Source organism: Helianthus annuus, chromosome 17 (genome assembly GCF_002127325.2).
Source record: "Helianthus annuus cultivar XRQ/B chromosome 17, HanXRQr2.0-SUNRISE, whole genome shotgun sequence".
Taxonomy (NCBI): domain Eukaryota; kingdom Viridiplantae; phylum Streptophyta; class Magnoliopsida; order Asterales; family Asteraceae; genus Helianthus; species Helianthus annuus.
This window is the reverse complement of record NC_035449.2, coordinates 28106046-28124458: the sequence shown is the minus strand read 5'-3', so window position 1 is coordinate 28124458 and position 18413 is coordinate 28106046. Positions and strand designations below refer to the sequence as shown.

Sequence of the window (18413 nt, the reverse complement as noted above, 5' to 3'; positions counted from 1 at the left end):
GTACATCAAGTCGTCATGCTCTATAATATATCCTATTCCATATCGTCAAGCATCTATATGGCCACATGATCCAAGGATATATTATATAAGAAGCCTAGACGAACTCGGCCTAGGTTTACTACAACATCGACAAAAAGTGTAATTATTCGCAACCTAGACGAGGAAACTAGATCCCAAAACAAAAATGTGTACTTATTGGTAATACAAGAATGACATATAAGACATTAATGTTTATTTCCCTTTCAGGACGACATATAATATATTATGAATGTGTCACATAAGACATTCTATTAATCTATTATGATCCCTCAATATCCAAACCACAAATTACTCTCTAGGTATAATTGATAATTAGATGAAGAAACTAGATAATTCCATCACAAACCAACATCTATGTAAAATAAACACAATCCACTTTATACACAACATTTTCAATTGGACACTTGCTAAATCATATAGTGTACTTAACTGTCCTTTTACTGGTTCAACTGGTCTTGAAACCGGAGGACAAAAATCGTAATAAGTTCAAATTTTAAAATTAAAAAGTAAACCAAAGAACAAAAGTAAAGATAAATTCTGTTCCAAATCATAACAAATTACATAATTCAAATAAAGTATAAGAACTAAATTTACAACTGTGAAGATATATGTCTTTAAATAACGGATAGATGCACACAGGCAAATCATGTTTTAAAATTAAAGTTAAGATATAGTACTGAGAAATATTTAGAACCAATAAAAGCAAAAGAAATGTATATGGTCCTCAAAACAAGTATGACAACCTACAATTTATCATAGCTCAAGCTAGATTTACGTACCGTCCCTCAGTTGATTAGCGTACGTGTGCTTGATTTGTCGATTTATTGGTTTCCAGCGATGGAAACTTATGTTTATTATTATACATTTTTCAGTTATCCCATGACCTTCCTATGTGGAGGTTATGGGTTTGAGTCCCACTTGGTGCAATTTGCTCGGACATAGTGGGCCTTAGGGCGGTGGGTTTCCTCTGGAATTGGTAGGCGGGCCAGGTCATAGTGTTGTCTACGTTCGCAGGTCGTGGTCGGCCTTTCGCCAATAGGTTTCTCTGGGTGACCGGGCTGGTATATATTGCATTCATTCGCCGTTAAAAAATGATCCAGACGTTACAAACACTCAAATTATTAGTATCACGTGCTTATTAGAACATAATTAATTCCACGTGTGACGAGGGTTTATTTCTAACATAATCGTTACCAATGATTTAAGAAAAGTAATATCAACCTTTATCATTTAATTCTTTATCATTAAATTCACCCTAACAAGAGGATTTCATATAGTAATCTTGATATTATAGGTTCCAGTAATGTAATTTAATATTATTGATATTAGCAAAATCAGTAATTCAAAAGAAAAGAGATATTATCGTATTTGAAACTTGAACAAATGAGTATTCTTCATTTACACTTGAACTCATACATTAACTGTTAAAAGGCCCAGGTATTACCATGAAAAGGTATATAAAATAAACAAAATGTTCCTAACTGATTTTCAGTTAACACACTCCTTCTAACCGTATATTGTCAATGATTTCAATAAAAGTCTTTTCTTTGCATGGAAACGTGAGGCCTCCCCTTGGATGAGTATAACCAAACTCCTCTTCTGCCATGTTCAACAAGGTTTGAAACAAAGGATGTTTAAGATATGATAACGGGACTGTAAATCTCTTCATTCTGTTTTCACCCACATATACACAGAAATGACCTTTGGGTACATCAATAACTACCGAAGATGATATGTATCTCCCTATAGCGAGCTTAGTATACATGATTCTTGAAAATTTGTGTAGGTCCATAATTAATTAGTGAAAATTAACCACGAGATCGAGGGGTGGAGGATTCATTTAAACCCAACATTGGTATAAATAGTTCTCTAATTAACAGATAATTCCGCAAGAGAGAAATTTCAAGAAAATTCAAGTACATCAAGTCGTCAAGCTCTATAATATTTCCTATTTCATATCGTCAAGCATCTATACGGCCATATGATCCAAGGATTCAAGAATCCTACACCTTCGGTCCTCCCAAAGAAATTTAGGAATCGAATAATTTCAATACCACATATGTTATCTCTGAATATTCTGAAATCTCTAATCCTTCACATCCAAGTACAAGGGTTGATTAGTATTTAATATAAAGTAGTTCTAGAGGTAGTTATAAAGTTCGGGGACTAGTTGTGACAAGACGGAAGTTTGAAACTACTTCTCCTATCCTAATCACATGTCCAAAGGGACATGCCTGCTTTCGGCGACACCAGGAAGCAAAGAAACACGCGACTTTTGGATTCAATAGACACATCTCTTCATGTTTATTCACAGCCACAAGATTCAAGAGACGCATCCGTTCGTGAAAGGACACGTCTTTACACTCGCGCCCTTTGAACACTATAAATATGGATAGATTCATTCATTGTAAATTCACTCATTGTATTCGAATTCAGTTATATGAAAGTTTAGTTTTATCATTTACGTTCGAGAGATCAAAGATCATTTTGGGCAACAATTGGTATCAGAGTATCAGGCTGTAGGCGCATCGAATCACAAGGTTTTCGCAACCAGGTTTTATTATTCTCTTCAATTCGCAAGTTCAGTTTTATTTTCGGTTCAAGTTTATCGAACCAGGGGTTAGGAATCTAAGGTTTTGATTCCGGTGTTTTGTGCGAATTAGATTGTTTGGTTAGTACGCGTTTCGGGAAATCGTGGATTAAGGATTAAAGGTTTAGTTAAACCAAGGAAAGTAAAGTTTATTGAAAGTTGAAGATTGTCTGGTCAGAAATTATGTTAGGAACAACCGGACCAACTCCACGGATAGTAATTCAAAAGGAAGGAAGTTCTCTTTCCCAATTCCAATGTCCGATCTTGAAACCAACAAACTATATGGTTTGGGCAATTCACATCAAAACGGTTTTGTAAGCGAATGGACTTTGGGAAACGATTGAACCGACAGAGAATACATGGTTGTTAAGAAAGATAAGTCGGCAATTACTTATCTATTTCAAGCAATACCAGAAGATGTCGTATTGCAAGTTGCAAGACTGCAAAAGAAATTTGGGAAAATTTGAAAACAAGACAAGTTGGCGTTGATCGGGTACAAAAGGCTCGTTGGCATACACTACTAATCTATTATGATCCCTCAATATACAAATCACAAATATTCTCTAGGTATAGTTGATAATTTGATGGAGTTTAATTAATACAGACTCATCCTTTTTTACTACAACATCAATAAAAATGAAAAATATGTACTTGTAGGCAACCTAGATGAAGAAACAAGATCCATTACAAACCAACTTCTATGTAAAATAAAGGAAGTCCACTTTATACACAACACTTTCACTTAGATAATGTCTAAATCGTAAAATAAATGTGTACTTAACTGCCCTTTTATTGGTTTAACCGGTCTTGAAACCGGAGGACAAAAATCGTAATAAGTTCAAACTTCAAAATTCAAACGTAAAACAAATAACATAAGTTATAAGAAAAGATAAATCATGTTCCAAATCATAACAAATAACATAATTCAAATAAAGTATAAAACCAAAACTTACAAAATAAAAATGAAAAATATCAATGTAAATTGAAAGAAGGCTACACATGAAGGGTGAATGAAAATGTGCACATTCTAAGAAATCTACAAGCTGACTCTCCACACATCGTCCCCCTTTCTCACTTTCTCTCCAAGCTACGTCTCGCATTATTTAGTCTACCAATTGCAACCCTTAGCTCGTTATGGGTAAAGAACCGTATGAAAAGTCAAGCTGCTTGCTGGTCCATGTGGTGTCCGCTGAATAATGGCTGAAGGGTCAACGAATATAGCTATCAAGATATATGTCTTTAAATAACGGATAGATGCACAAAGGCAAATCATGTTTTAAAAGGTGGTGTTTTGGCCGGTGAACCAAGCGCCCTCTGACCGATTCAGAGACTTGCCTCTTAATGGAACCATTAAAAGGTAAACAAACAACTCCTAAAGTTAAGATATGGTACTCGTAATATTTAGAACTTGTACCCTAGATGATTAAGAAAAGCAAAACAAATGTATCTGGTCCTCAACAAGTAAGACTGCTTACAATTTATCATAGCTCGAACTAGATTTACCACCCCCGCAGTTAACTAGTGTACGTGTGCCTGATTTGTCGATTTACTGGTTCCAGCGATGGAAACTTAATTTTTTTATTATACATTTCTTTGGTTATCCCATGACCATCTGATGTAGAGGTCATGCGTTCGAGTCCTACTTGGTGCAATTTGCTCCAGGCGGGCCAGGGGTTTTACCATAGTGGGCCTTAGGGCAGTGGGTTTCCTCTGAAATAATGGGTGGACTGGGTCATAAGCGTTGTCTATATTCGCTGGGCTTGGGGTGGCCTTCGCCAATGGGTTTACCTAGGTGACGAAGCTTGTATAGTACTCGTTGGCCGTATATTTGAACGTTATAAATACTCAAATTATTAGTATCACCCGCTTATTAGGACATTAATTCCACGTGTAACTAAGGTTTATTTCTAACATAATCGTTACCAATATATAATTTAAGAAAAGTAATATCAATCTTTATAGTTTAATTCACCCTAGCATCAATCTTTATTGTTTAATTCACCCTAGCAAGAGGATTTCATATAGTAATCTTGATATTAGAGGTTCCAGTAATGTAATTTCACATTATTGATATTAGCAAAATCAGTAATTCAAAAGAAAAGAGATATTATCGCACTTGAAACTTGAACAAATGAGTATTCTTCATTTACACTTGAACTCATATATTAATTGTTAATAGGCCCAGGCATTAACGTGAAAAGGTATATAAAATAAACAAAATGTTCCTAACTGATTTTCAGTTAACACACTACTTCTAACCGTATATTGTCAATGATTTCCATAAAAGTCTCTTCTTTGCATGGAAACGTGAGGCCTCCCGTTGGATGAGTATAACCAAACTCCTCTTCTGCCAAGTTCAATAAGGTTTGAAACAAAGGATGTTTAAGATATGATAACGGGACTGTAAATCTCTTCATTCTGTGTTCACCCACATATACGCAGAAATGACCTTTAGGTACATCAATAACTACCGAAGATGATATGTGTCTCCCTATAGCGTGCTTATACATGATTCTTGAAAATTTGTGTAGGTCCATAATTAATTAGTGAAAATTAACAACGAGATCGAGGAGTTGAGGAGTCATTTAAACCCAACATTGGTATAAATAGTTCTCTAATTAACAGACAATTCCACAAGACGGAAATTTCAAGGAAATTCAAGTACATCAAGTCGTGAAGCTCTATAATATATCCTATTCCATATCGTCAAGCATCTATACGGCCACATGATCCAAGGATTCAAGAATCCTACACCTTTGGTCATCCCAAAGAAATTTAGGAATCGAATAAATTGCAATACCATATATGTTATCTTTGAATATTCCTTATGACCAATTGGGATTATAAAAATATATATATACGTTACTAAACTAATATTATAACATATATTTAACTCAAATTTATCTTAGTAATTAGTGGTATTATATGTGCTAGTAAAATTATATATTATATAAGAAGCATGCATATATGCTGTATTGATTTGGGGGTCAAATTAAAACAGTGTTATGATTTCTTGGTTGTCATATGATGAAATGTTCAATTAACCATATTTCTTGGTTGTCATATGATGAAATGTTCAATTAACCATCTTTTAACTAGATGGCTAAGTTAACATAATGTAGTGGATAAATAATGATGGAAGCACTACTCTCTTGATTGGGTTTAGAGATGATCAATCGCTGCACTATTTAAAGCCGTTTGTTTCTTGAAAGAGGATAAAGGTTGGAAAACATTCTCAAGGATGTATATGAATCAAGGCACAATTAGCTTGTCTGTTAGAAGTACTAGATATGTTTTGGAGGACATATGGATATATTATGAATCTATCCGAATCACATATTACTCTAAGATATAATTAGTAACTAGATGGATCTTTTGTTATCTTAGCTAAGCTAAATCTAGGTATACTACAACATCCACAAAAATGTGTACTTATTGGCAACCAAGACGAATAAACAAGATTCCAACACCAACCAACGTCTTTCCTATGAAGAATCAAGTTAGTGTACTAGTGTTACAATGTTTTGGGTTCTCGGTGTATTAGAAAATCAGACCCTTGATCAAACATACAAACGTGATATGAACAAACTAGTTGGACACTTTGATTATGTACCAATAAAAGCACACAAATTACAATTACCCTAGCCATCTATTTATACTAGAACCATTCTAATCTTAACCCTACTCAAACAATATTTAAATAATAATAATATAAACTAACTAGATAAACTTATCTAATAAACCAACAATTAACTACAACCTTTTTTAACGAAAAATAAAAGTCTTCAAGAAAATTCCCATATTCTTTGAGTAGTGCTTTTAACATATATAATAATCAAACATTGATAATGCTAACGAATATTTGACTACTTAATTAAAATATCAGAATTTCACCATTGTGTGCTGCAAAGATATGAGAAAATACAATCGATATCGATCCATTATTCTATTATATAAACATGCCAACACCCATTACTTTTAATTATATTCAATCATTGATTATTGATTTCTTTTCTTTACCCCTATTTTCATTTACTTTAAAAATATTTTTTTTACATGCATACTTTTATTTACATGTCGTAAATTTTTTTTCTGGAAACAGTAAGGTCAAACATATATGTTTTTGTTCAAAATAAACCGTTTTATATGCATATTTTTTTATGAAGTGTCGATATAAATTCGAATTAATATACATTTTGACATAAACTTTTTTAGAAAACGAGTCAGATCAAATATAATACGTTTTCATATAAATTCGAATTGGTATATGTTTTGACAAAAACTTTTTTTAGGAAACGAGTTAGATCAAATATAATACGTTTTCGTGCTTATTCTATGTACTTTTTGTAAACTTTTGTTTTGAATCGATTAAAGTCAAATTGTGGTTTCTTTTTTTTTCTTAAAATATGCCAGTTTTTCTTTTATACATGTTACGTTCTATGTATGAATCGGGTCACATATAATATGTTATGATTATACGGTATAAATTTGATTTACTTTGCCTTTTTTATTCAATCGCAATGCTTATATAGGTTACACTGAGTTCAATCAAATACGTCGAAACATGCGTTTTCATATGATTAACGCATCGCATAAAGCTTGATTTAATCTATTCGATTTTTGCAATATACACGTGCCGCAACACGCACGGGTGTTATTACTAGTTATTCTAAAGATATAGTTAACATATAGATAGATATTCTGCTATTTCAGAAAAAGACAAACTCAACCTAGCTTTACTACAACACTGACAAAAAGTGTAATTATTCGCAACCTAGACGAGGAAACTAGATCCCAATACAAAAATGTGTACTTGTTGGTAATGCAAGAATGACATATAAGACATTAATGTTTATTTGCCTTTCAGGACGACATATAGTAATATATTATGAATGTGTCACAGAAGACATTCTATTTTTGGGGAAATTAGTTGACCAACTCATTTTATCAAAATATCACCCTCAAGCGTTCATGGAGTGACACCTCAACCATGGAAGGCGTCCGTGTATCACATTATTCTAAAGATATTTTCAGTTGAGTACCTAAAGAATACTGTAAATACAACATGAGAATAATTACATATAATAAACCATATATGTTGGGGAATTTTCGGATTGCCGGATGATCAGAGAGGCGTGGAATCACTCCCAGATCAAATTATTTCGGTGGTTCACCCGAATAATTCAATCGGATACAACTCTGATTTCGAGAAATTGAACTAGTGTATGTTATTTGTGTAAATTGATGAACCAGAAAATTGTGATAAAAAACTGAATACGAAATTGGGTTTTTGGGGTGTAACTGCCCAATGGCAGTTAACTCTATTTTAGGACAAAACTGCCACTTAACTGCCATTGTTTCAAACATTTCAAAAATGTGGCAAAATTCAGAAAATAAAATTTTCGACCCCAGCCAGGGGCTGCCGCCCCTTGGACCCTGCTCCCAGGGGCGCTTCAACCAAATATAGCTGAAAATCATCACCAAATGATTTAGCTTTTCTTGCTCTACCACTCCTCCTAAGTTCCGGTGGAGTATCAATCACTTGATCAACCACGTGAGAGTTACTAGAGCTTGGAACCATGTCTCTAGGCCTAGGCATTGAAGAGAATCTATTCTCATGATACTCTGCAGTTCTTGCCTCAATAACCGTATGCACTGACACGTAGTCATTTGGTTCTATAACATAGAACCTGTGAGCAAATGAATGCTCCGCATACCCAATGAAAATGCAGTCTATACCTCTTTCCTCTATCTTCCTTATTTTAGGATCAGTGAGCCTCACCATGGCTCTACAACCCCAAACTCTCAGCTTATGCAGCTCATGTGGTTCTTTTACCAAATCTCAAAAGGGGTGTTCTTGTTCTTTTTATTTGGAACCCTATTTAGCAAATAGCATGCTGTCAACATAGCCTCACCCCCAAAAGCCTTCACTTAGGCCCGAATAGGACAACATGGTATTAACCATTTCCTTTAATGTCCTATTTTTCCTTTCTGCCACACCATTTTGTTCCGGTGTGTAGGGAGCTGTGGTATGGTGTATTATTCCAGTAGATTGGAAATACACCGGATCAAAGTACTCACCACCTCTGTCCGTATGTAGGGTTTTGATCAACCCACTCCGATGAAGCTCTACTTCTTGTTTATAAATCTTAAACTTTTCAAGAGCTTCATCCTTCGCATGCAACAAATAAACGTAACAAAATCTAGTAGCATCATCTATAAATGTTACTACATTTTTTTATTACCTAGAGATGGTGTAACATGAAAATCACATAGATCACTATGTATCAAATCTAACACTTTAGTTTCCCTACAAACATGTTGCATGAAAGGCTTTTTGGTTATCTTATTCAACTTGCAAACATGGCATTTATCATTGTTTATGTTAATAGGCGGAATTAAGCTCATTTTAGACATTTCTTTAACTCTTTTATAATGTACATGTCCTAGTCTAGCATGCCATAATTCCGATTCAGTCAAGTTGTTTCTACTACTAGTTGAAGCTATGCAGTTTGCATTACTAGTTGAAGGTACATCATTAACATTACTAGTTAAAGCAACTATAACGCCCCAAACCCTTACTTACGTGTACAGTGTGTATATGATGTATTCATAAAGATGTGGATGTCAAACAACTATGAGGTGCATGGGGTAATTTATGAAAGTGGTATGGAACAAGTGCACATGGGACAAATTTAAAGGATCAAAGTGCAAAATTGTGGGTGTAAACCTTCTTTTAAAACTGCATCTACGCAAAACTACTCATACTCATCATCAACCTATTGAAAACCCTACAACCGCACATGAAACGGAAGGACGAACGCCAATAGATCCTAGGTATGTCTACGCCAAAACTTAGTTTCTTGGTTTAGTTTGAATTGGGGATGGTGATTAACCTAAGTTCATCTTGATTAGGCTCGTTGTGGTGTACACGTAAGTCTCGGTTCACCGACTACACATCTCCGATCTCACCAGGTAAGATTTTCGGCTCATGATTTGGTTATGTGTAAAGAGTTTAGTGGTTTCGTTTCACGGGTACGGCGACCCGCGACGTGTGCTTAAATTTGTTAGGGTTGTTTTGACTGCAACCATGATCAACGATTTAGTGATAATCATTCGGTGTTGATCGTTCGCGGGTTCCGATACAATGAAACAAACCTGAACTCGTTAGCAATCTTAATAGGTTGTGATATTTGTCTATTAGGGAGTTGAGAGCTTTGTTCTAACGCGTTCAAGAAGTCCGGTTGAGGAACTCACTCGCCTTTCAGGTACAAGTTTATTTGAGGGCTGCATGGGAATTATAATGTAATGCAGTACATGGGTGGATAGGGTTGGTCGATTAAGATGACAGTGATGTTGAAGGTGTTGATTGGGGTTTGTGATGCCATAAATAATTTGAACATGATTTGACTTTGGATTCATGAGTACATAAAAAAAGATAGAAAGAAAAGGATAACATACATGCATTGTTTGCTGATGTTATGATCACACTCATGCATGATCCATGCTATATTATAAAGGTCTTTATATATATTTTTAAGTCTAGAAACCTGACAATGATTGAGAAGAGAAAATGTATGCATACAAACCCATTTGGGTGGGACTCGATTGGGTTGTTGTGGCGTAAAACCCGACTAATTTTTTTAGCCAAGCTTCAAGTCGATTAAGTAGCTCAAGTCAACCACATGCTCTTATGTAGGTTCTTGGGCTCGTTCTAAGGTTGGTCGTTCTTACAGTTCGTTCGTTTCTTGAGATAAAAGCACTTTATTAAGGTGAGTTCTATCGCCCAATTTTTGTGTGTTCTTTTTAAGCATTTTGGGTTGAGGTACATGCTTGACTGTTTTGATTGCTAAAGATGGTACAATTGCATATATATTATATATTTAATAATTGACGGACGATTATGTGCTTACGTGTGTAAAGATGTATTTTTTTTAGATTGTTGTGTGTTTATGTTATATTTTTTTTGTTTGTCGTTGTCTTTGTGATACGACAAACCATGATGTGGGAGACGAAACCCTTCAGGGTAATTATGTGGGAGACGAAACCCTTCGGGGTAATTATGTGGGAGACGGCCCTGACGAGGGCAAAATTGAGGGTGACGAAGCTCGTATGGGCAAATAATGTTAAGCACACAATCTTTATTTATTTTCTTAAAAGAGATTTTAATGATAATTTTCAATGAAGTCGAATGATGAGTTCAAAGACGTTTTAATGAGGTCTACTGATGTTTCGATGTTGGTGATGATTTGTTGGTGTTGAATGTTTGAAAGCCTTGTTTTACAACGAGGTTTACAAAACTATTTTTTTTTTGTTTGGGATAAATCCCCAAGTTAATTACTATAGAACTCACTCAGCGTAGTTGATGTTTTTAGCATGTATTTCAGGTAAGAAGAAGGTTTGAATGTTGGCGGCTCTTTGGTATTGGCAGCGGTTACCCGGCATCTTTTAATGATTTGGCATTTCCCGTGTTTTGAACATTTAACACACTCTAGTCGTTTTAGTACTTTGACGTTTGTTCGTACTTTATTTAAATTTTTCCGCTGCGTATTGATGACATTTTGGTCTAGAACTATGTTTGCTTATCGTACTACCAACGAGTTGGGTTCCCAAGTTTGGGGCTTTACAGCAACACAAACAGATTCATTCATGAACGAGACATCAACATTCAACATAAACATACCATTACATAGATAACCGAAACCAACAAAGGTACCATGTCTTGACAAGATATACTTGTCACTTTCCAATACTTGTTTGTACCCACAATTATTCAACACAATGCCACTTAACAGATTCTTTCGAATTCCGGGAACATACAAAATATTGTTCAAAAGTAAACATTTTCCAGAAGTAAAAACAAGATTCACAGTTCCTATTACCTTGATTGGTTCAGTTGCAACGTTCCCCATCTTTATGATAGACCCGTCTTCGATTGGTTGAAAGTCTGTAAACCAACGAAGATCCTTGCATACATGACTTGTTGCACCCGAATCAACCCACCAAGCAATGTCATCATCCTGCACATAAAATGCCTCAGAAATTAGTGACACATAATTCTGAACCGAATTATTAAATTGTACTAAATTCTGACCTTGCTTGCCCGGGTCCTTGGACCCGCTAGAACCAGCCTCTTGCTTGTCCTTTGAACCAGACTTCTTGTTTTTCTTCATCATCTTACAGTCCTTCTTAAAGTGACCAACCTTACCACATTTCCAGCAAGGGTAATTCAGCTTTTTGTTTGAACCCGAATTGTTATTTCCTTGAAACTTGCGTTTCCCTTTGAACTTACTGTTTCCTTTGGACGATTCACCCGTTTCAACCATGTTCACAGAACTTGATCCAGTCTGTTTCTTATTATCGTTGACCAACACATTTTCCTGTGCTCTCAAGCCTTCTTCAATTCTGAAGTGGCTTCCAAGTTCAACCAAAGTTAACTCTCCTTTCTGATGTTTCAGATTATGTTTAACATCTCTCCAGGAAGGAGGTAACTTGTCAATGATACTCGAAACAGAGATGGATTCATCCATCTTCATATCATGTTGGGCAAACTGCCCCGGAATTCGTAGCAATTCATGATATTGTTCCATCACAGGCCGTTCATCAACCATTCTGTAATTATTGAAATTACTGACAAGAAACTTCTTACTAGAAGAATCTTCTGCCATGTATTTGGCTTCCAACGTGTCCCACAGTAACTTTGCAGTTTCAACATTTTGATAAACATCAAATAAGGGATCAAACATACCGTTCAGGATGTGGCCAAGACATATATAATTGTCATTCTCCCACTTCGACCTCTTCCTGATTTGCTCCAGATTTCCCTCCTCTTGTATATCCGGGATTGGAGTAGTCAACACGTGCACAACCTTCAACGAAGTCAGAAGAAAATGCATCTTCTTCTGCCATCTTCGAAAGTCCACCCCTTCGAACTTCTCCGGTTTGTTCTCCTTGATTGTCATATCCTTCATCGATCCGCTTGCCATCTTCACAGAAACTAATTTGATCTTTGTTGGGGAATTTTCGGATTTCCGGATGATCAGAGAGGCGTGTAATCACTCTCAGATCAAATTATTTCGGTGGTTCACCCGAATAATTCAATCGGATACAACTCTGATTTCGAGAAATTGAACTAGTGTATGTTGTTTGTGTAAATTGATGAACCAAAAAATTGTGATAAAAAACTGAATACGAAATTGGGTTTTTGGGGTGTAACTGCCCAATGGCAGTTAACTCTATTTTAGGACAAAACTGCCATTTAACTGCCTTTGTTTCAAACATTTCGAAAATGTGGCAAAATTCAGAAAATAAAATTTGCGACCCCAGCCAGGGGCTCTGCCCCTTGGACCCCGCCAGGGGCTGCCGCCCCTTGGACCCTGCTCCCAGGGGCGCTGCCCCCTTGGAACCCCGTAGAGTACGGGCTCCGCCCCGTACACTTCGAATAATAATAATAATAACTCAAACAAGCGTGCACTCCCACTCCTCCTAATTTGCTTGATGTGTATTATTATTCGCTTTGATCACCAAGTCAATCCCCGATTACACTAAAATATCTAACAATATATTATCTAACACTCCCCCTTTCTCGCTCGCTCTTTATAAGACGTTTCTACATTTACAATTTCAAGTTGCAACTTAAAAGATTAAAATTGGAAACTTGAAGATTACGAGGTTTATATTCTTATTTCGTTTTTTAATTCTTAAGTTTATTTCTGAAATCCTAGTAATAAACAATCATCATAAATTTTGAGTTTTGTTTTCTGTGTGGTATTGATGATTGTGTTTAGGGTAGATTCGAATTAATGATTAATGTAGTCCGGTTAAATTTACAGGCATTTAGGGTTAGTTTAAAAACGCCAACGAGATATTGCAGAAGTGTAATCACGATTTCAGGTAAACTGGTAGAAATAAAATGAGGGATCAGTGGTGGACCGTAATTCTTTTTCACGGAGTCGGAGTTTTTTGCTCGGTTGTCTATTACAAAAAAATAAAATTAACCAGTCTGAGTCGGAATTTTTTGCTCGGTTGTCTATTACAAAATAAAATAAAATTAACCAGTTTGGTTCGGTTCGGGTCAAGTCAGGTTGGGTCATATAATAAGAAAATAAAAAGCAAATCAAATTTATTGGTAACTAAGCTACTAACTAGTTAAATGCATGATGGGCTCAATTGTAAACTATTATCAGCAAAGTAAACATATTGGGTTTAATTAAATGTGGGCTTAGTTGTATTTTGGGCTGGGTCATCAAGAAAAGAAAAGAATTGAAGGAGAAAAAAGACGCAGGTTGGGGATGTTTAGGCTTTTGGATCGGTGGTCAATGCAAGAATGGAGGGAAGCGAGCAATGGTGTACAAATCTTCGTTTGGGCCCAAATTGGTCAGGTTTAAAACCTGACCCGATTCTTTTATGTGGGCTTAAACAGCCTTGGCCCAAACCGGCTTGGATTAAGAGTTGGTTTCATCGGAGAAACCCCTGAACCCATCCAATTGGTTTCATCGGAGAAACCCCTGAACCCATCCAAATCGATTAGGGTCGGGGCCAAAACTGTTTTGGCCCAAAACAAATTTGAAACCATTTTTTTAAGTTCAACCGTTTAGTTTAAAGCCAATACGATAACTAAATACTAATTTAATAAAAAGTGTGCCCATTGCCATCCCTTAGACGAAATATCAACCTCCTTTTATACTCAGAATGTATCTAGTAGAAACATAACATGATCCATCAACACACACCACACATGAATGTTCACTTTCCATGGCACCAATCTATTCTACCTCATAGCAAGCAAACCATCCTGAAGAGCAAGACGGTTAATACATCTTCTAACGCCTACAACATAATATTCTTCATCACAAGCCAGATTCCACTCCCATTTGTCTTCTAAATGACTCAAAAGAAAACATCCAAAACGCTTAATGGCTCCGCTAGTTGTTGTGCCTCTACGCCACCCCTAGGCCCATGTCACCACTCCCAAATGAATCCCGAAGAATTTATTTGATCAATTAACAAAGCATCCTTTTGAACTTCCAAATTTAACAATCTCGAAAAACACAAACAGAATGGAGTATCATCCAACCACAACCCCTTTTCCTTTAAACCCATTAAACATTCCCATTTTGTCTAGCTTTACCCTATAAAATATTATTTAACACGCGAACCCACAAAGTATTCGGGCTATTGACATACCTCCACCTCCATTTGTATAGAAGACCACGATTTATAGGCTCGGCAAGCTTCCTATACCCAAACCACCAACAAAATCATGAACGATTACACCATTAAAACCCGAAGGATTTGATAACGTTTTCACTCTCATTCTCCATGATAAACTCCCCATGTTAAATATCTTTTGCTGATTCTTTAACACCTTCAACAAACTCAGTTTCTTTCCCCAATCCCTCAGTAATCTTAGCTAACGCAAAAGGGTCTCCGCCATTTATTTCGTTATTTTGTTGCCTTGACTCAAAAGCATCACCCTCACTTTCAGAATCATGACTCTCATATTCGTCATAGTGTTCTGAAACTCGATCCACACACACTTTCCTCCAACATATTGGATAATTATGTCATGAAAACTCTATAGGAGATTTTCTTGTAGTGATAATTGATTTATTCACTTGTATTAGATATGAAATGTTTTAATTATTTTTGCTAGCGAATGATTTAAGCATATTAATGTGATTAATATGAGTAAGTGAATGTCAAAAACACATTAACCAGGACCGCTTCATGTATACTAAATCTATCTATTTCATTTGTTACATATTAGATGTTAATATGCCTTAATGCTCCGTCAATTGTTCCGTCAATTGTCGCGTCATCCTTGCATCTCTAACTTCAATTGCTCCGCCAATTGTCGCGTCATCCTTGCATTTCTAACTTCAATTGCCGTAGGTCAGTTATGGGAACAAGGTTAATTTAGCCCAACAATAGTGTCAATGAGTTCAACGAAAGTCTCTTCTTTGCATGGGAACGTGAGGCCTCCCATTGGATGAGCATACCCGAACTCCTCTTCTGCCATGTTTAGCAAGGTTTGAAACAAAGGATGTTTAAGATATGATAACGGGATTATAAATCTCTTCATGTTTTCGCCAACATATACGGAGAAATGACCTTTGGGTACATCGATTACTCCTGAAGATGAAGAGTATCTCCCTATAGCCAACTTAGTATAGATTATTTTGGGAAATTTTTGTAAGCCCATAATCAATGAATATAAACCGCTAATTCGGAACTATGTGAGGGCAGAAGCTAGGACTTTGAAGGGAACCTCAAGGAGTTGAGGGTTCATATAAACCCGACGTTGGTATAAATAGTTCTCTAATTAACAGACAATTCCAAAAGGCGGAAATTTCAAGGAAGTTCAAGTACATCAAGTCGTCAAACTCTATACAAATCGTACAAGGGCGATCTGTATCGGCATATGATCCAAGGGATTGAGAATCTTGCACCTTTTGTCCTTCCAAGGACAACATCTATTGGTTCTGCAGTTGCTTTCAAACGGAGTAGACAATGATTATGAATAATTGTAGTATTATATGTGTTATCTAAAGAATTTTTTATTCAGACAATCTCAGCATAGTTTTAGTACAACATCGACAATAAAACTGTGTACTTAGTGGCAACCTTGATGAAGAAACTAAATTCCAAACATAATCCAACTTTTTTCCTATATAAAAATCAAGGTGGACGGTAGTGTACGGTACACACAACTTTCACTTGGACTAACTTGCAATCTGGATCCATATGTCATATGTGCAAACAATCAGTCATGGTTCTTTGAATAACCCGTGGCTTGGAACTTGCTCGTAATCCAGCTCGAGCTTATTTGAGCGAGTTCGAGTTAATGGTGGTTCGCTCATTGGGTTTCAACCCGAATAAATTTTCATACTTAATTTTCCTTGTTTATTTGTAGTTTGATACTATTTTAATTGAGACGTGTATAATTGTATCCGCCATGTCATCAAGTTTTATTCTATCACTAGTGATTGATTTTAGTGGATCACTCACCACACACTCATCTCCATTGAAAAACAACTCACCACACAAACACGCATGCTCATCATCACGCTTATCTTTCACCACGCGTGATAACATCCACCGGCAGTGGTGTGCCACGCCAATCAACGCGTGATGGTTGGCCGACAACGGGGCGCCCCGTTCCCCTATTGTACATTGTTTTTAACTTATTATATTTGACACTTGTAAAATTGAACATTGTTTTTAACTTATCATTTGAGACTAGTATAAAAATATACAAAATCATCATAAAAGTTAAAAAGAAAGCAAACTTATCGAGCCATGCTGAGTAAGACTATGAGCCAAGCCAACTTGACTCATATTGTTATAAGTTGGAGTTTGAATTAATGTTGGCTTAGCCCAACTCACTTAGCTTGATAAGGAATCGTACTCAAAGCCAATTATTTCAAAGCTCGTTCCTCTAAATAACATCGACCTTTTTTTCCTATTAGGGGGTGGGGGTGGTCATCACTCATCACTCACAACACCCAATCAAGTTCCGCCATGTCATCAACCATTTTTCCATCACTTAACCTTTTTAGTGGCAATGTGCATCACTCACAACACCAAAAAATAAACCCTCACACCCCCTCACAATATTCCATTTTTCACGCGTGATATTCTCCACAAGTGATGAAATGCACGAGTGATGAACAAACAGTGACGGTGGTGGCTTCCATCAATGTATCACGCGTGATACTTTTTTTATCACGGGAACGAAAGTCCCTACCCCCACTCCCCTTACTCATTGAGAAAATGTCAATGACGAGGAACGGAAAAACAAAAGACACAAAGTGTATACATGACCTTTGACAAAAAGTATTACGATCTTTTTATAAGGTGGGGTTGTAAGTTTGACACGTACCACAAAGATATCAAAAATTAATTATGATGGAATACACGTGAAGAGGTGGCTTTATGACATTAGCTTGTGGTTCAAATGCTTAGTGGTCCATCGAAACAAAATGGAGGCTTTTTTTTTGACTAATATGACAAAACGATGGATCACCTTTGAGTCTCTAGAGGTGACCTCGTATTGGAGTCAATCCAACATATTTTGTCCATTAGGTTATATAGCCCAACAGAACATACTCTTATAAAATGGACTTACTCACCAGTGATGTTTTTCTCCTTTTCTAACTCTCTCTCTCTCCTATACATACTTTTTATAGGTAGTGACTTGAGCGCCAGGATAGGATGATCTGGAAGCTACGGCTCAAAGACTCTCACGACTTTCTTACGGTTGTAGTCCACGTACATTGTGATTCAATGAAAGGAGAAAAGAGATTGCACCACCACTAAGATAGATATGAATCGGACAACTCACTCCCTTACACAATTACGCTGCTAGCCAAGTCCTTGGCACTAGCTGCATGGACTAATGTGCCTATTATACCGATTTCTACTTACGACAATTGACAATTGAGCCCGTATTTTATTCTACCGAACAATCAAGCGTATTCTGTTCTTTTGTATCATAACTATACCATCCTTTTTAGAAATCCTTGACCTACGGATTAAAAACGTATGATAATATCCTTCCATTTTCACTTAACTAATTATCTCTTCACATTTTCCTTTTTATACGTGCACATCAATTATCCAGCCAAAAAGTAGCACACCTCGAAACATGATCTTTCTTTCTTTCAAGATCATTGTCACCCTATTTGTTATCGCTTTATTTAGTTCCATATGCATTTCATATCATTGCTATCTTCATCTTCATGTGATAGTGGTTATGGTGTTTAGATGGTCCGCGCCACGT

The 18413-nt window shown here is 36.2% G+C and overlaps 2 protein-coding genes and 1 long non-coding RNA gene across 3 annotated transcripts; 1 reads left to right on the top strand and 2 right to left on the bottom strand.

Moving 5' to 3' along the window:
• Nucleotides 1-1531: 1531 nt before the first annotated feature.
• LOC110923950 (auxin-responsive protein SAUR21) lies at nt 1532-1804 on the bottom strand. The gene has a single exon (XM_022168003.1). It carries the CDS (start codon nt 1802-1804, stop codon nt 1532-1534), a length of 273 nt encoding a protein of 90 aa, XP_022023695.1.
• An 8395-nt stretch (nt 1805-10199) lies between these two features.
• Nucleotides 10200-11198, top strand: LOC118489151. Its single transcript, XR_004886510.1, has 2 exons — nt 10200-10401; nt 11017-11198. It is a non-coding gene; the product is annotated as an uncharacterized LOC118489151 (long non-coding RNA).
• A 635-nt stretch (nt 11199-11833) lies between these two features.
• Nucleotides 11834-12615, bottom strand: LOC110923949. Its single transcript, XM_035986182.1, has 2 exons — nt 11922-12615; nt 11834-11862 (listed from the first exon to the last, which is right to left on the bottom strand). The coding sequence occupies exons 1-2, from the start codon at nt 12613-12615 to the stop codon at nt 11834-11836; spliced, it is 723 nt and encodes a 240-aa protein (XP_035842075.1).
• Between the last annotated feature and the right edge of the window lie 5798 nt (nt 12616-18413).